Source organism: Amblyomma americanum, chromosome 6 (assembly GCF_052857255.1).
Source record: "Amblyomma americanum isolate KBUSLIRL-KWMA chromosome 6, ASM5285725v1, whole genome shotgun sequence".
In the NCBI taxonomy this organism is placed as follows: Eukaryota; Metazoa; Arthropoda; class Arachnida; order Ixodida; family Ixodidae; genus Amblyomma; species Amblyomma americanum.
Window position 1 is genome coordinate 37,854,674 of NC_135502.1, and position 19,817 is coordinate 37,874,490.

The following is a 19,817-nucleotide window of genomic DNA, read 5'->3' on the forward strand; positions in this document are numbered from 1 at the left end:
GGGAGCTTCCTACCTCCTCCCCCATGACCTTTCTTCCTCTCCAGCTCTCCAACCTCATCCCGGTCATCTCCGACAACCTCCCGAAAAAAAAAAAAAAACTGGGAGCTGGTGCAACGTGCGACTGACCACAACGATCTTCCGGCGAAGAGCGCCGTTCGGCTGCGTAGTTGCCACCCACCAGAAAGTAGCAGCAGCAGCACCTCTGCGTCCCTGTTCTCGTCCCGAGAGGGCCCTTGCTTCGCAGCCTCCTTACGGTCCCATATCGCTTCCTGGTAAACGGACACGGCGCCGGCGACAAGAGGAGAAGCAAGACGAGGCGCTGGCGGCGTCGCTTCGCCGACGCCTCGGCACCTTGCAACAGCCGGCCGCAAGTCGCGGTTTACCGCCATCGCGCCGCGGCTTGTCCAATGGGAACGTCAGCCCGCCCGGCCGGTCGCGGCGCGCACTCGTCACCCTTTCCGCGAGCAGCGCCGCGTTAAAAATAGCAGCACGCGCTCTCGCGCCACGACTCATGCAAAACTCGGGCCCGCATCTCCCCCTGGTGACGGCGTCGGTGCCGCCGACAACTGGCTTCACTAATGGCGCTTCGTGTCTGCCTTTAATTGCGGAAGCAACACAAAGCGCTCCTGGGCTTCCAAATTAAAGCTGCCCAGAGAGGGTCGCACGCAGCCGTTTCGGAGCCGGCTCTGTTTGTGCGTGTGAATACGCCGAGTCAAACGCGAGCAGGAACGCCACGCTCCGCGTATATATGACGGCTCTCCTTTGAGCGGAAGGGGTTCTCCCCGCCCCCGTCTTTACTGCTGCAGTTCGGTGCAGCACGCTGTCGAGCTGCAGCTCCTGATACTCCGTGGTTTGTTCACTCGGGATACCGAAGCCGTTTCGTTCGCTCTAAACATGAATACACCTATATGGGATTAAAAAGGGAGTAATCTGATCTCTAGCGCACACTCCTTTTTTAAAAGGAGCATTGCGGTATATGCGTAGCTGTATCTGGAGGGTGATCTACAATCGCCCGAACTTGATCGTGATACTCTCGGAGCATCATCTCTTGCACAGTTACGCGTGGAAGTTGCGCAGTCACCCTCTTCGTCAGTTATCGCATTCCGAAGTCGGACACAAAACGTCCAAATCATCCTGCATGGTTGATTCGGTAGTAAGAGTGAAGGCTCCAAACTGAGACGCGAATTACTCCGGAGAGTGTCCCTCCAAGGCAACGTAATACCCAAGCTACGCAGAGTATAGCTGTAATCTTCGTAGGCGAATAAAAATTCTTCCTGGTTAGAGGATCCAACCCGGGACCACACCTGTTTGCGGCCGTATATGTGGCTGCGCTTGCGTGGATGCTAGTGAACAATCCTCCTTTACATCAGATCTAATCCATCTTGAGGGATTCATCTAAACGCATTGGGCCATCACTGGGATCTGTGCTCGAAACACGAAGCTCTGTGTGTTCTAGCATTGCAACTGCAGTTTGAAATATTGGTTAGAGAAATGAATGGCGATGTCCAGAATAAAACACCAGGTGCACAGACTCGAACACAGCGTACGAGCTTGCAGGGCAACTATTCGAGGCAACACTTTTTCGCATTTCCCAAAGACGGCTCTAAATTATTACCGTCTACAAGACTTTCATAACTTCCACATATAATCATGAACATTAAGTGGCACCAGAAAAGTATCGTACACACTTGCTCCGCCTTGCTGCCAAACAAACACAGTGCCAGAGAGCATGCTTACAAAATTCGCAACCCGGAACCAACAGCCTGCACACATCCTTCAACTTCTGTTTCAAGGGTTCGAGGGCAACGAATCCACCCAAGTGGATCCGCGGTTTCATTCTCCGCTCGGGGCGCGACTTTCATTTCCCGACATCCCTATCGAGGCGTCAGCGGACATCCACCAAGGAAATCCTAAAGCTTGGCCTCAACAACTACAAGCAGTTAAAAACCTGAGGTATATATACTGCGCCCCGACAGCAACGCCACACCGGTTTACAACTGCTCCCCACCACTAGCCCTGCACAGAACTGACGGTTGTTTGCAACGCGAGCACCTCGACCGCGCTTGCGAAGCTTACCCTTCCCGGCAGTTTCGTTTCCTGCGCACACAGTGACGTGTGTCGGTGCGGCCCACCTTAGAGCGAGCAGAGCGCTCGCACGGCCAAGGCTTCGGTCCGAGGCCAATCATCGCTGCCGACAGCGTGACGGCGAGGCTCGCGGGGCTTCCTTCCTGTCCCGGTGTCGGGTGGAGACCGAGCCCCGAGAGATAGAGAGGGGGGGGGGGGGGGGGGAGAAAGCGGGTGAAAGGAGAACACAGAAGAACGAAAAAACGCGCGCAAAACTGTCAGGCAAGAGTGCAGCAATCACCGGTATGCGCTATCGCTCCAGCCCGTGCGGTTTCTCGTATAGTGCTGGCGAGCACCTAATTGCAACGCGCAGAGCCTGTGAGCTTGCGGCTGCGAGCACACGTGGATTATCCGGCAGTGCCTCAAAAGCTGCAAATATCGGCCGGTAAAACATTTCCACGTAGTTGTGACGACGGCTACCCCAGAAAAAAAAAGGCTGCTGTATAACTCAATCAAGCAAATTCATATTGAGCGAGGTTGTGACCACAACGAAAGGAAGTAGCCTAGCTGCTCGCTATAGCACCACATGCGCCTGGCGGTCGTCGGATAGGGGTGACGAAAGTGGCTATCGGCTGCTTTATGTTTATACAGTGCTTGGGAACTGATAACCCGAATCGGAACAGTCGAAAACATCGTAAATACAAACCAGAAATATCAGAGAGAAATATCAGAGATATCAGAGGAAAGAGACGAGGGTGGGGGGCTGGGGGGGGGGGGGGGGGGATTGTAGAAAGGGAGTGCAGGAAAGGCTCATTTCAAACGGCGAAGATATAATAGAAAAGCTAAAATCGAAATACAACTCGCAAGCATCCTCCCCGCTTACCAAAAAGCGTTGATGATGACCAAGCTCATAAGAATGAAAACAACTGCAGCAGTTTACCAAATAGTTCTCTCCCCTTACCTCAACAACCCTTCTCGCCTAAGACAAAGCAAGAAGCTCGGTATGATGCCTGGTCCAACCGTAGTCAAGCAATAAGTGGTTAGCCCATTTTTGACAAACTATGTGAGATCAATAGACCTAAGTTAAACTGTGACAAATGTACCTATATGCCTCAGTTGTGTTACAGATTCGCTTCTTGCGTTGCCATCGTGGTATCGGTGGAAAGCAGTACAGTAAAAAAGAAATAACGTATTTGCAAGTCTAGACACAAAAATGACTGTCATTTTTTTGTTTCTTATCATTTCGTCTTTCATTTGAGACAGACCCTGAGATGAGCAGCCACGAATCGCAGTTGCACCAAAAAGGGGTAGCCGAAAAGCGTGCGCATTCGCACAAAGGAGTCAACGAACCCCGAAGTGGCGGTCGCTTGCACTCAAGCGAAACAACCTGCACGCCACCACGTGTTTTGGTCGCAGATTCGTCTCCCGGGTGGCCTCCATCAGGACGGCGTGTGTGCCGAGAGTGCATACTCGCCAGACCTCAGCCTTTCAGTCTTCTTCCGGCTCCCTCCCACGACGACGGTCACGCTGGAGAATGGGTGAAAGGCAGCACATTCATCCCCGACGAATCAGTGCCATCTGCCATCCCCCGCACTGCCCGCCCTCTGCACGCCGAGTGCGAGAGAAAATTGGAGCCTGCTCGGTGAAGTCGTGGAGCAACACGTGTACGGAGTGTTTCCCCGGAGCTGTCTTGTAGACGCGGCACCTGTGAATGAAGAACAGTGTCGCCCCATCTATGCCCCACCCAGAACATGGGCTGGTCCGAAACACTGCGCACGAAGCCACGTGCGAAGGGAACTGAAGGAACACGCCGCGCCGTCTGTTGGAGGCAGCGCAGGCACATTTGTTTCTCGTCATCGGCGTTGACAGCGTCATACGCTTGCGAGGGCGTGCGCGAAAGAGGGGGGAGGATGCGAGAGTGACAACGAGGGATTTGGCATTTTCCTTTGAAAAATGTTCGCGTACGCCTGCGCGGTGAGCACCACTAAAAAGAGTCCTTTTAATTGTCTCCATTGCTTACCCAGATGGTTTCTATACGCTTCAGGCGAAGGGGGGGGGGGGGGGGAGGGGGGGGGGTCGCGTTGAACGCGTTATACATCCACGATGGCTTTCTCTTCACAAGAAGAAATTTCTGCACAACGAATGCGAGATCTTGCTTTGTTGAAGATCACGTTACGAAGTGCAACACAGAAATATGCATAAGAAACAGGAATCTGGATGAGGCCGCCCTCCCTTTAACGAGAAAGGAGGCACCTCCGTCGCCGCACACGTGATCTCATATCTCCATGCGCAGTAACCTGATCAGTAACCGCCCCCGCAGCGTTACCCATGCAGATGAGGTTGCGCTTCGGAGGATCCGGGCCGGAGTCGCCTCCACTCCAGCCATCACTCAAATTGCCCTCAATTTAGAGGCTTATATCCTCACCCCTGAAGTCCAGTCTGCAAATCCGGAAATTCTGAGGCCGATATATCCACCCCGCGCTGTGGGTTTGCCGACGCTGAAGCCGACGAGAATCCGGCACTTGGCGGCACCAAATAATTGTTCGCCATATACTGCTTGACGCAGGGTTCACATCATCGCTCAATCCTCGACTTTATTACATTGGCCAACCTATTTTTATTCATTTAACATCCTTTCTTTCATCAATCATTACATATCCCCCTTTACGTCCTGAGGCAACAGATATCGCTTATAAAAAAATAGTTATACAGGAGAAACTGTGCATAACTGCACTACGAAGAATGAAATAAAGGCATAACGCGGTACGACATTCATGGAAAAGGCCACGGCTAAATTCTGCAGAACCCACCTCTTTCTTTTCGCCAGCATATATTTCATATGACCACGTGCCATCGTCGCAGATTTTATCTCCTTGGTGGCCTCCATCAGGACAGCGTGTATACAAGAGTGCATACTCGCCAGACCTCAGCCACCAGCCTTATCGCTCGGGTGCTTTTTGTTAAAAGCAACGATCCCACAAGCAAAGCGTACGCACGCGTGGTACCTGAGCAGAGTGAAAGCCTACCCGTCCGCATGCTGCACCAACGCGCAAACCAACGCCATAGAATCAATTTCCTTTCCACTTGGAAAAACCACAAGCATACCCCACCACCAGGTGTCTCAGTGGTTAGGGCGCTCGACTACTGATCCGGAGTTCCTGGGTACGAACCCGACCGCGGCGGCTGCGTTTTATGGCGGCAAAACGCTAAGACGCCCATGTGATGTTGCGATGTCAGTGCACGTTAAAGATCCCAAGGTGGTCGAAATTATTCCGGAGCCTCCACTACGGCACCTCCTCTTCCTTTCTTCTTTCACTCCCTCCTTTATCCTTCCCTTACGGCGCGGTTCAGTGTCCAACGATATATGAGACAGATACTGCGCCATTTCCTCCCCCCCCCCCAAAAAAAAAACAATTATTAGCGCGGCCCAGTCGATTATAGCTGTTTCTCCATCGAGACGCTTGTGCAAGCGGTGACAGTGACACCGGGGCAGAGCCCAGCTTTACAAGAAGAATAAAGGAGCGCTGTCCCCACTTTCTGCAGAGCCCACTGCATGGCGAAACTGGCGCGGCCGTTTCCTCAGCGCGTGTCGGTTCCAGACAGCTCTGTTCTTCTCGGTCGTCAATGCATCCGTCTTCAGCAGCCCCGATACATACTCAGCCATCTGGCACTTCGCCATGCGAAGGTACGCCCGGAAAGAGGTGCAAAGATGATTACGCGGTGCGGCACGGATTCCATGTAGTCACGGGGGAGCTCTTCTATACAGCCTTCGAGCAGCGGGGCAGAGCTCTGCCATACGCGGACAGTCTTCCTTGCAAGAAAATGACGCGATGGCGCTCCTGTCTTCGACATTTACCGATCGTAATTTCTGGTCTGCACTCGAGGAGTCAGCGCGTCTTTTATGTTACGTAGCCCACCTTTTCCAAGAGCGCTTTTTCTTTCTGCCGGGGCTGCGTAGGTATTGCAAAGAGATGCTTGAAATGGCTCTGGGTATTAAACTGAGTCTCGGTAGCGCGTTCCAAAACAAACGACCGAAGAAGATACATTTATGATTACTAAGCATTTTACTGACTGCTGTACCAATGACCCCGTGGTCCTGACCAACGTTTGCGGATATTTTTAAATGTTTGTTTAGGTGAGGTGAACTACAGTCTTCTTAACAACAACAGTTTCAACTCGCACCAATTTTTTGTTGTCATTAGAACACGGGGATTTTTTTTTTGTCAGAGGCATAACAGAAATAACACGTCGCCAGTGGTCAAAGTGTTTGCCTGACAGGAAAGGAGAACCGTTTACAAGCGCATCGCAAACACACTAACAATAATTAGAAAGTGAAGAATGAGGCGTTGAATGGAGGAAGAGAGGAAAAGCTGCTGCAGTGGAGGGCTCCGGATTGATTTCGACACCCTGTGGTTCTTTATAATGTGCACGGACGTCGCTCAGCGTAAGGCCCTCTCTTGCATTTCGCCCCCATCGAAACGAGGCCGCCGAGGCCGGGATTCGACCTCACGACCTCGTTCTTAGCAGCCCAGCTCGATAACTTCCGAGCCAGAAGCTGCATCAGCTCATTTCATACAACACTGTCCATCACAAGTGCATGACAATCGCTTTTTATTATCGCTTTTCAACAGGGAGATGATTCACTGCACTGCTTCTCTGGCCTTCCGTACTGCAGCATGCGCTCTGTTGAGACAAGCGTTTGAAACTGTATGTGCGTTGTCGAGTCTGCCCCTGTGCGTGTTCGCGCGTGTGTATCCGTTAATGTGCGTGTGAAATATATTTATTTATGAGTAAATTAAGCGCTTAGACTATGCTCCGCCTGAAAGGGTCGACGGACGAGAGCTTTTGGTCTTTCGAACGTTGGACCGCAGCTAGGCCCGGGAAGTAGAGGAAACGGACAATTTTTGCGCTTTGGACACTGTCACACTCGCGCTTGCTTCTATCAGAGTAGTGTTAGGCATGGAACTCTTTCAGCTCCCATTATCGCCAATCTCCATCGAACATCCCCCCAAAATCGCGCAGAAGTCGACGCCGGAACCAACGCCGACACTGACGCCGAATAAAGGAGAGGAAAATTTCACTAGTAATACGAAAAAAAAAGTCTTACACGAAAAAAAAAAAAGTCCAAGTATGCCAAGCCGGTTTTGAACCAACAAAGCTGCGAGGAGCAAGCAGATGTCTCCTCATTATCTACTTCGATATGCGGGGTGTTCGTATCTGCAGCGTGAACCGCGCCACTAAGAGGGTGCATGCACTGGTAAAAGATGCCGCTGGCATTGAATGCGCGAAAGTACATATGGCGGCACTTAACGCATCAACCCAAGAGGAAACACCAAAGATAATCATCATCATCGCTATCGGTCACCCACCCCGTCTGACACGTTCGTTCTGCTTGTACATGTCCTCGATCCTCGCCATTTACCAGTGGATAAGATCCTGTGACCGTGGCCACAGCAATCGACTGCCCTCAAGGCCTATACAAGACTGTTTCGCTTCCTCAGAGCGACTGGCTTGAGGGACCAGTCGTGACTGTGCCCCTCGCCCCTTTTCTCTTTCCATTTTCAACCCCCTCATCCCTCTTCCCCAGTGCAGGGTAGCCCACCAGAACACCATCCTGGTTTACCTTCGCTGCCTTCCCTCTTCCTCATTATATATATATATATATATATATATATATATATATATATATATATATATATATATATATATATATATATATATATATATATATATATATATATATATATATATATATATATATATATATATATATATATATATATATATATATATATAGCAGACTAGGAGATGAGGGACTCCTTTTTGACAAACTTATGAAGGGAGCCAACAGTCACCGAAACCAAGGTGCACAGGGGAATGTTTAATTTTTTTTTAATGCGTAGTGCTGATCACTGGCTTAATAATACTTAGATTAATCTATCGCTTAAAGAAAATTACTTATAAAGCAGCAGAAAAAACAACCATGCCGCCGGTGGGATCCGAACCCACGACCTCCGAATATCGCGTCCGGTGCTCTTACCATATATATATATATATATATATATATATATATATATATATATATATATATATATATATATATATATATATATATATATATATATATATATATATATATATATATATATATATATATATATATATATATATATATATATAGCCGGTTCACGAGACTTCATGTTTCGAGTACCAACGCGCGACTTCTACATCTGGAACGCTGTACGGTTTGACGCTGCAGCAGATAAAAGCTTGACTCATTGTCAACAGTAACTCTATGCGGCCTCAGACAAGAAGACGCGTCGCTGAGGCCGAACAAAGCTGGGTAAACACCGTCATTCAAAGACAGTGGCTATAGTGGCCCTTACGACGCGCGTCCTATAAAACGCGGCACGCTGGCACTGCAAATAATTCCATGCTGACGTCTGCTCTCGGCGACGCGATAGATATCTTTTTGTATCTTTTCTCTGAACAGCGGAAACTGTCGCGACTATCTCCTCACTTGAACGACTTATTTATTCATTGTTTTTCGTTACCAGTGACGCATCAGGAGACACGAGCTTATGAAAAGAACTGTTCAGCTTGTTTTCAAAAGCCATAATTGTTTTACCTTCTGTAAAATGTACCTGAAACGCTACATAATGCACCATGTGTCTGAAAAAAAAAACAATTACGTAGAATAAAATAAAAAGCATACGTCTGACTCATACGTATAAAGTGATCGTTGACTGTGCGGTAATAAAATAATTGCCTTTCATGTTGTCTCGTCCTGTACTCGTGTAGTGGCAGCTCATCGCCGTCATCGTGAACTGCCATAGTTGCTGACGTCAGACACCTTAGCTTGCCTGTGAAAGAACCGCGCTGTAAATCAGTGTCATCATCATCCACATCAGCCTGACTACACACACGGCAGGGCAAAGGCCTCTCCCGTGCCTCTCCAATTAATCCTGTCCTGTGCCACCTGCGCCCACCCTATGCCTGCAAAATTCTTAATCTCATCCGCCCACCTAACCTTCTGCCGCCTCCTGCTACGCTTACTTTCTCTTAGAATCCACTCCGTTACCCTTAAGGACCAGCGGTTATCTTGCCTTCGCATTACATGCCCTGCCCAAGCCCATTTCTTTCTCTTGATTTCGACCAGGATGTCATTAACCCGCGTTTTGTTCCCTAACCCACTCTGCCCGCTTCCGGTCTCTTAACGTTACGCCTATCATTTTTCTTTCCATGGCTCGTTGCGTTGTCCTTAACTTAAGCTGAACTCTTTCGTTAGCCTCCACGTTTCTGCCCCGTAGGTGAGTACCGGTGTACGCAGTTATATCAACAGTTTCATATCAGCTGCATAATTCATCATTCCCGTGCTGTTTGGGTGGCGTCGGTTAACGACTGGCGCTTTGTGCTGAGGTATGACAATCCCATCAAAAGTATGAAAAGGAAGAACAGGGTGGCGTGGCTTACTGACACGCACAGTCAGTTAAAACCGAATCAGTTGCTTGCACGACACAGCGCAGACGAAGAGGTCAAACGTTGCCAAACGTAAATTTATTTATTTACATAAACGTCAAACGTAAATTTATTTATTTTACGATTCGGCCAAGGTCACCCTCAAGGCAAGCCTTCACACAGACTCGGTGAGTCGGTTAGACCTCGTGAAGTAGTGCTTGCGCACTAAAACGGCTCAGCGAGGAGAGTATATCCCCCTCAAACAAAGAACCAAAAAAGCGAAATGGCGCGTGATCAAGCTGTGTGACACCCAAGGACTCAAGTGACCGGCCGCGAATTACGCATGCATCTCATCCTCCTCACAATTAAAGGCGTACTAAAAAATCGAAGACTGTGAGAAAAGGGTTTTCCTGAAGGTTTCATAAACGGGGTATGCTGCTGCGGTCACTTTCAGCAAACATTAGCTGTGCACGAACGCCGCTTATTTGTAGGTCCCCGTGTTTTGTTTTATTGTTTTTATTTTTGTTACGAAGATGTGAGCTTGCGGCTCTAATCTGTCGGCCTCCTATGTCTCTTGAGTTCCTACTTTCCGGCGCCTAGTTATAACTAATATAGCCTAAAAAGGCCGGATTTGGCCAAAACTTTTTTTAAAGGATTGAAAAATATCTTATTTATTTTAAATTCCTGCTAAAACAATTTAAGTAACCATAATTAGTTCGTACGGCACCCTGTCCCCTACTGTTTCTAATTTGGCCATCCAGGTGCAAGACCATTTCTGCGCTGTTCTGCGCGTCCCCTTTTGTAACGATCCTAAAGGCATTTGATAGCGATGGCTTCTCCTCACGCGCATTACGGTATCGCGTTCCTCTCGCTATCAGCGTTTCTTTTTCTTTTTCCTTGCAACGCCGTGATCAGTTGTGACTGAAAACGAACTCAATGTTACTTGCGAGCTGTTTTTTGCATCCTTACGAAAGCGCTTTCCCGGAAGTTTTTGTCTTATTGTTTCCCGCGTTCTAATAAGTGCTGCTCTCTCAACATCACGTCAACTCGGCAGCCGTGCCCTTCTCACTGCATTTCGTTGTGACATCTTACATAGTTGGCTGTAGCTGCCCTATTTAACGAAACGCAGCAGCTTCTTCGTATTATTGTTGTTTTTTTTTCTTCAGAACTTTTCATTTTTTCTTTTTCGTTTCCTTTTTTTTTCTCCCTTTGTTCGTGCTCTCGAAACACGGCGAGAAAGTCCGCTACACGCGCAGGCCACCGAGGTTCTTCGCACATGTAGCAATAAAGCACTCTGAAGAGCGCGAGGTTTTAGCATTGATTAAAATAGTATGTTCAAAACTGTTTTATTGCCACCAACACTTGTCTGTTACTAAGCCTACTTGTGACTTACACAGATTGCAAAAGTGCTTTCGAAAGACGAATGAATGATCAGGGCACAGTGTCGCGCTATCAACCACTTGTTGGCTAACAGACGCAAGAAAATACAGAAACAGGTCCGGAATCTCGAACCCCGATGGATCCCGAATCCACGTTCCCGCCATTAGAAAGATGGTCAAATGAAACTGCGTGCACAACAAGGATCGATGGCGAGCTATAGTGAGCAAATGTAAAGTCGTCTGCACGAGGCGTTTGCAGCAGTGTGTTGGAGTTGTCATGCCTCATAGACCGCAGCTGCGGTTCCTAAATGTGCGCAGTGCACAAAGCATATAGCACTGGCAAGCAAGTAAACGGTGTGTACACTACGCACACTGTACACGCAGATGCAACAGACGCAAACAAAATTCACATCTAAAACACAGAGAAAAGAAGAGGAAAACATCATTTCCAAAATCGAGCAGTCACCCAAATAGTATGTGCCGACCCTCAAACGAAGGATGAAGTGTACTGGGTAAGGACCACTGCACAAACAGCGTTCGTGCTACTCAAGTTCGAACTCAAGCACAGCCAGAATGTTTCCAGAGGATGTTAGAGGAGCGTGGTTTCAGTCAGACGGGGCGCAAAGTGCGCTAGGCGGGGGCAACGTTCACCAAACGGTGCCTTTGAGAGAACAAAAAGCCTCAGAGCAGCCGCTCTGCTGGAGTCAAGTCGTCGGCGGCAGGGCTCGAAGACGAGGCACGCGGGGTTCTCTGCGGCTTAGGGAGACTCGGATCGCTCGCAGACGGGCCAATCGAACCTTGTGACCATGGCGCCAAGAGCCCATTAGCAGAAACATGATAGATGGTCCCCGCGGCCCCCGCCCTTCCCAGACCCGCCACGCTCGCGCGGTTGCCGCGTTTTCCCGCCTGTAAGGAGCCAGCCTGAATGCACAGCGCTGGGAACGGGGACACTTTCCTGGTTAGCGAAGTAGAGGAAGGTTCAGTTATTTGCGTGTGCACAAGAACTGCACTCATTTATTCGTTAACTCACTCACCGTCACTCGCTCACTAACTCTCACTTAGTCACTCTCACTTAGTCACTCACTAACTCTCGCTCGTTCGCTCACTCACTCACTCACTCACTCACTCACTCACTCACTCACTCACTCACTCACTCAATCAATCACTCACTCACTCACTCAGTCAATCAATCAATCAATCAATCACTCACACACACACTCACTCAAGCGCTCACTCACTCACTATCTTCACTCATCTGGCTTGCGTCTGATTCCTAATTACAAGATACTGGCCCATACCTCACCCATGTTCACAAGACGACCCGAGAACTAACTAGAGGCCTGTGCATTAAAAAATCTAAGGCCAAAAATATTCTCTGTAAATTTGTTATGAAAAAATATATTCACTAGTATTATAAACTTTGTTAAGGGGTGGATGGAACGATACGTGTTCGCCAATGAAGGAGCCAAACGGTGCGGGTAAATGAAAGAGGGGAGATGTAAACCTGGGAAAATGTGTACACATCCATCGCAGCTTCTTCCGGAATGCCACAGACGTTGAGAAGCTCTGCGAATCGCGCACCTAAAACGAGAGCTCGTGTGTTGCGCGTTCCTGAAAGCATCTTATAACCCCCATGCGAACCTGCAGACGGTCTATAGTTCGCGACAAAAATGCGAACGAAGATGACACTCCGGCTCGAAGTAAAAACAAACAACTCGCGCCTTGTACAGTCATCTGCGCGCGCAGAAATTCAACAACCGTTGAGGCCGGAAGTGAGTGTATACGCGTATCTAAGCGGCTTCAAAGCGCAACGACACGGCAGCCACTCAGTTCCACGTGAATGCGGCATAAACAGAGCCGCTTTCCACACCACTGTATTTCAAAGCTTACAAGAGAGCACATTCAGGCACATCGAAACCCTGGGAGCCGTTCGCAACTGTCCCGCCGGATTTGCACTCTCTATTCTACATAGACCATGGTCGAGATGGTTTAGGCATTTAATTTGAGTTAGTTTCGTTTGTTTGTTTGTTTGCGGGTTTTAACGTCCCAAAGCTACTCAGGCTATGAGGGACGTCGTAGCGGAAGGCTCCGGAAAATTTCTACCACCTGGGGTTCTTCCCTTGCAAAAAGTTCTTCAGACATTATATAGACTGTCCATCGACTTCTGTCTATAAAGTGTATAGACTGTGTATAGACGAATCCTAGAGAATAGTTTATAGGCAATACAAATCCTATGGAAAGTCAATGGGCAATCTATACATTTATGGGCATACACTTTTAGTAGACTCATCTATAGGCAGTTTGTAGGAGCGCCTACCTTCCAGCGTGCAAGAAGTGACGAGAGGAGAGGGAAAGGCGCGAAGACGCTGAAATTCAAATTTTAACTACAGATAACTCAGCTTGTGCAAAGCGCATTTAAAAAATTCTTGCTGGACACTATTCGTGAAGCCACTGCCGCCCCTCCCGGCAGTGGCGGCGTAGAGGTACACCTGCGGCGTCCGCTACGATAGCGAGACCCAAACACAGGTGCACATCTCTGCCGGTTCCGCCACCGCATGCCTCGAACGCGTCCGCTGCTCGCGCAACATGCCGCATTTTTAGGCCGCGGAAGCGACGTCCATGCACGCACGCGCCACGGGGTTTGCAAGGCTGCGGAAGCAACACGAACGCAGAGTGGCCTGGGCTGCGCGACTCGCTGTAAGTACGCCTGACGGCTGCCACGACTATAGTCGGAGGGGTAGTGTATACGGGCAAGGCTTCAGCTCGCACAACGCTTTGTACACTGACTCCTGTTTCTTTGTATTGTGCACACGACACAGTAGCGACACCAAGGCCAAAGCTGTGTTCACCGTGTTCGGTCCATGTAGTTCAGAAGTTAGCGCACTCCTGAAAATCAATATCCAAGTTTTGTTCGGCCACTGGTGTAACATACGCAGCTGCAGACAGCAATTTCATGGGGGAAAATAACATAAAAAGCGGCGAGTTGGGCGTCCTTGTCGCCTCGTCTCTGTCCTCGTCTGTTCAGCGCTGCTTTTCTAGAAAACATAAAAAGCATCGTATTTAAGTTTAGGGGAGATCGTTGCTGATATATCTGATAGGTGCTGTTGGGCAAGGGATAAGAATACCTCGACTAGCAGACGAAAATGAGTGATCAGGCATTAACACATTAACAAAGTGTCACTGCATTCTGTAGTTCTTTTTTTGGGGTGGGTGAGGTGGGGGGGGGGTAGCGTGAGGCCGGGGGTGGGGGGGGGGGGGCGTGAAGGGGTAGACCGGCCATGAGCATACACTGCGCACTGCGTTGGAACACCTCCAGGTGTGCCAAAGACCGATCAGTGCACGGTCTCCTTCGCGCGAGTTGAGGCAACTGTAACTATAAGTGCGAATTTGAACGCGCCACGGAAAGCAAAGGCCTACATACATACATATGTACAGCCGCGGCCAGAATGACAGAAATCATGCTTTGTTGATTAATAATAATAATTGGTTTTGGGAGGAAAGGAAATGGCGCAGTATCTGTCTCATATATCTTTGGACACCTGAACCGCGCCGTAAGGGAAGGGTAAAGGAGGGAATGAAAGAAGAAAGGAAGAGAGAGGTGCCGTAGTGGAGGGCTCCGGAATAATTTCGACCACCTGGGGATCTTTAACGTGCACTGACATCGCACAGCACACGGGCGCCTTAGCGTTTTTCCTCCATAAAAACGCAGCCGCCGCGGTCGGGTTCGAACCCGGGAACTCATGCTTTGTTGATTGAACTGCACTTACGAGTAGTGAACATGGAGGGTCCATCAGTTTATGCGCTAATGCATATTTTTTTTCTTTTAGTATACGCGAAAAGTACCCCCAAACTTTCGCTAAATGCGAGAGAAGAGTTTGTCGAAGCGTGACCCATATACTGTTATGGCCGCGACTATAGTAAAAAAAAAGTGTAGTCAAAAAGATATTCACGAACTTAAAATTGGAGGAGACACTTAAGCTCCGCGTTAAGGGTATGGTGCAATAGCGTTAATGGGTTAATGCCCATGTATTCAGAGTTGGTCATTCTTTGCTTCACATTCACAGATCCCTCGGAGTCCTCATACCACTCCTGACGCATTGGTGCACAGCCCCGCGAACCCCGGTGCAGCGCCACTGCCCTGCGATGGCAGGTACTGCCACCGGTGGGCTTTTGCGACACAGGTTGCTCTTCCTAAGCAAGCTCTCGCAACCAATCATTAACTGCCACTTGCCATGATGCGCAGTTTGCTCACAATCCGGTGGGCAGGTTCCGATGACGCCACCAGGTTGCGTGACCTAGGGGGCCCACCTAAGCTGCTTCTCCAGGGGTTTTTCACGGATTTTTCGCTCGTGAATAACGAAGCCGACGCCGAATTTTCGGTGACACGAGCTCTTTAACGTTGTCGCTCTGATATGTGTAAGCGTAAAAAGCCGGATAATAAAAAAATACGATCACACGATCATGGGGCCTTTAAAGTGTCTTACGTCAGAAAATTGCAACAAGTGCAGACTCGGGGCACGTCAATTTGATTATTGTGTATAGGCAACATCTGACCGGAGAAGTTTATCGTGCCCAGCTCAAAGCAACATGGGACAACAATCGCAATATGTCGCGAATTTGACACAAATAAGAATTATGAATCACTGAGCAATTAATCCCTTGTTACAAATCTACTCCCATTTGAAGGATTTCCCTACAAACATTGGAGCGAATAAACATTACATGCATAGTTTCTTGCCTTTCTGTCCGTTGTACACACAAGACGTGATTCGTTGAAAGAGAATGCTCCCGTTTCTATGGGTCGCTTGTTCTTTGCTAACCAATAATCTGCTACCACTTGAGTGTGAGTATAGATCTCGAGAATGTGCACTGCACCGAGGCTCACGTTTTTAAGCAGAATGGCTTTTGTAAGTGCGAGAAACACATCTGAAACTGTGCCACAGTCGAAGTTCATTTTATGGAGGAAACTAACTAAATAAATATAAACATGAAAGGGCAGTCCAAAGACAGTCGTGACGCAAGGTGTTTTTTCTGCTACACAAAACGGGGTCAACGACCCATTTTCCAAGCCTTTCACACCAGCGAAGCCGGGCGCCAGGCCGGGGGAAAGCGCCCACTGGAAACCGGCGCGTACTCGGCGGCACTGGGGATCCAACCTCGATCCTCCCGCATACGAAGTGGATTTAAAACCATGAAACGACCAATATCACGCTCTTATGCAAAAGCACACCGAAATGGCTCATTCTTTCAATTAGAAAACGAGCTGATCCATTCAATCAATTAAAAGAACCAGCTAGCGCACGCATCTCCGCTTTCTGGGTTTTTCGTTTGCAGACGCGATGACCGTACTCTACACAACTGCTATGCAAGAAACTGCCCACAGCGAGTTAATAAAGCCTTCTATTATAATACGCGCTTTGTAACACCGTACATGTGTAACGAAAAGCTAAACGAGTGGAACAGTGTTAAAGCAAAACAATCGCAAGGATGCACCCTGCATACGTTGCGAAATTAGACTTTGATTGCGGTTACACACCAGCTTAAAGAAAAAAGGTGACCGTACTTCGCTCCGAAGCACTGCCTTTGCTAGGTCTCGTTGCACGAAATGCATAGTTTATAAATACACTGTTATTCTCATGTCTTGTATGCTAGGCGAGTGGTGAAGGAGAATGATCGCACCATCCAAGAGAACCGCCAGTTAAGAAAAGGTTGACCGAAACCACCCAGTTCTCCTGTCGAATTCTCCGTTTAGCAGACGGTGGAATATCTTTAATTGATGAAACCGAAGTTTACGATTAGCCCTGCGCAATAACCGATGAGTAACATAATATGAAAAAACTTCAAAATAGAGCAGCAAAACACGACAGTAAGGAACAGCGCGGACACAGGACGATGAAGGTGAACGACACTGTAAGCGCCTGTGTGATTCACCTTCACTGTCTGGTGGTATCCGAGCTGTTCTTTTATGTCATGTCGAACCGACTATCCCGCAACACTGCCCTTGTAGAGCAGCAAAGTTTGTGCAATGTCGGTATTTGAGAAGGTACAGTTACGCTAGCATGAAAAATAAGCTGGAGCGGCAAACATACCTCTTGCAGAAGGAAGGTACGGTTAAAGCTAAAATGCCTAAGATATAACAATAAAACAGGAATCACAGTAATGAAACACGCTTACAGAAGCCTCACTATGTTATCCAGAATCCCGATCATTGTTTCAAGACTCCAGAATACCGCTCAATCAACGAATGGAATAGCCTGTCTGAAAAGCAAGACTTAGTGAGAGTGTAAATGAAGAGTGCTTTTTTTTTAAAACATTGTAATCCCCTTGCTGCAGCGCCTTGAGGCAAAGAGCGTTGATCCTTCAATAAAGAACATGTAGAGTAAATAATAAAGTGCATTTTGAACGAGTGCTCGCCCGTTCCATTCGTCTGCTCGGGACGGATGAAGTCGGGGTGCCCATCCACCGTGAGACAATAAAAAAAAATTGACCCGAGGTCCGTTGCTCCACGGGAGGGGGCCGAGTGAGCGAGCATGAACCCCAGGATTCCCAGAAGCACCGGATGAGTCGCGCAAAGAGCATCGGCGCGCGCTCGCCCGAAAGGCCCGTTGCCCCGCGCCCAGTTCTCACAACGGGACGGTCAGAGAGAACGGCCCGCAAGGGTGCGTCACCCTCTCAGCATCTCTCGACCCTCCTCCTCTTCTTCTTCCTCCTCATCCTCCTCCTCAGACGGCCGCCATGTTCGGAACAAGAACTCGCTTCGAAACAGCCGCCTGCTCCAGCAGCCAGTAGTTCCCGCCACACCTTGACGCCGCAGGCAACCCGAGGCTTCGTTATCCCAAGTAGGCGGAGTACCACTAGGTTTTTAATACGGTATGCGCGTTACACTCGCATCAACAATCGGCGGAAGCGGCACCCATGGCGAGCGAAACTTTCGCGAAGCAAAATCTGCTCGAGGAAGGGAGCGGAAAATAGATCGACCGGCAACGAACCGCGACAGTGGCGCCATGTCGGGGGATGCCTCGGAAACGCGGATTGAAAAAGAGTGAGTGGAACGAATAGAGAAAAGGAGAGAGAGATCGCTCCCTTCTGAAACGGGCGGGCGAACCCGGAGTTGGCGCTAAGCCTGACGAACTTTTGTGCCGATCGGAGGAAATGTCGGAACTGTCCCGCGTCGCGCACGGAAACGGCGTTTGATTCAGCAACGTGTGGTGCGCGACCGTCGTTGGCTGCCAGTCGCCCGTACTACGTCCCGCAACGCAACATATCTCTGGGAGTCGTGTCGTGTGCCTCGCCATCGGACGTTCTACGTGCGGCCAGCTGTGTGTATCCCCAATGCGAACGTTGTCGGGCTAAATGCTTAACGGGACAACGTAGCAGCGGTGACGAGGTATGGCAGAAAACTACGCGTCGCTTTTTTATTTTTTTTCTCTCAAACCGCGAGTATTGCGTTGCATGTTCGCGGTTGACAGCATTGAAGGCGCGGTTTTATGTCCTCCTACACATCGCACAACCGCGTTCGGCACGGGCCTCCCATGTTATGTCTCGAAAGTAAATGTAAGCAAAAAAAATGTGCCCCGCATTTGTCCTCAAACCCCTCCTCCCTGTCTCTACTGGAGAACATGTGTCCGCGCCGCTGTGTTGGAGGTGAAAACGCACATACCGTTTTTCCTCCGGGGATTGGCTTGCTTTCTGCGCGTGCACCTGTGTCCTCCTTGATCGGCCATGCTTTCATAATGCCGTGACAGTCCTTGCGCGTCGCACACACTGCTCACCAGTCGCGATAGGAAGGGTCCACATGGCACCGGGTGGCCGCGGACACATCATGCATGCACACCATGCGAGCTTCCCTTGAAGCAGTTCTCTCACTTGGAGTCTCTCCGCGAGCGCCAAGTAACAACTGTCTGTTTGTTTCTCAGAACAGCGAAAGGGGCGCTCTACGGCCGCTGCGGCGCGGACAGCGAGCAGCCCGCGCGTCCGATACTGGGGAAAGCCGGTCGTCGCCACGCAGCCGCTGTTTTGTGGAGCTTTGTTTTGTTTTGTTCGCCGCTGGCGGCAGTTGCTGCACGGGGCCGGAGGAGCACTTTTTGCCGGTGGCCGGGAGGCGATGAGCGCAAAAAACTTGGTGGGGGGGAAGCGCCGGCGCGCGGCTCGGTGCGGGCCTAGTTGACAGCCGAGGAGTGATCTAATCAATGGAGCGGGCTCTAGCGGCGGCCGCGCCATTGGTCGACGCCGAGCGGCCTCCATTGGATAAGGCGGCCGCACCTATCAGGTCGCCCCGCCTTTCCGTCGCCTGGCGCCCTAAACTTGATCGCGCCGCCGCTCTGCCTCCCCCTCACCCCCCTTCAACCGTCTCACCGCCGTGGCCCGAGCACGTCGCCAAGAAACTTCTCCCGCGAACCCCCTTACTAGACGCCGCCTCGGTGATGACTCGCCGCGTGGAGTCAGCGGGACCACCCTACGTGGGAGATACGGCGCAGACGCACCCACCTTCGGTTTAATTGGTTTCAATGTGCCGGTTGCAGTCGAAAGACGCTGCTCAAGTCGGACAGTGCTGGCATCAGACTATCGTCGCACTTGAAGTCTGTTGGAGGCAGAGGTTGCGCAATGTCGCCATAACCCCCCCACCCCCCCCCCCCCCCCCACACACACACACACACAAAAGTGGAAAAGTTGATGGGACTCGAAGGAAAACCGCCTATTAGTAAATAGAGTGCAGCCCATCGAAAAGGAAGTGAAGATCAGTGAGATGGCATTCACCTTAGCGGGCGGGGAAAGAAAGACACCAGTTTCTTGTTTCGTGTGTGCCTAACTTCAGTCACTACATTTTCAATAGATTCGAACCAACTGGTCTAGTCATGGCTTTGGTATCTGTAGCCTGGTGACGCCAGGCGGTCTGAAAACATCGCAACCAAATTC

The 19,817-nt window shown here is 49.7% G+C and overlaps 1 protein-coding gene across 5 annotated transcripts in view; it reads right to left on the minus strand.

Moving 5' to 3' along the window:
• zfh1 (Zn finger homeodomain 1) overlaps positions 1-19,319 on the minus strand; it is a 653,856-nt gene extending 634,537 nt beyond the window's left edge. For all 5 annotated transcript variants that reach the window (XM_077669117.1, XM_077669116.1, XM_077669115.1 and 2 more), the window contains exon 1: positions 18,562-19,319. In XM_077669117.1, coding sequence (XP_077525243.1) covers positions 18,562-18,625 — 64 coding nt within the window. In that variant the 5' untranslated portion in view covers positions 18,626-19,319. The remainder of the gene's footprint in view (positions 1-18,561) is intronic.
• Between the last annotated feature and the right edge of the window lie 498 nt (positions 19,320-19,817).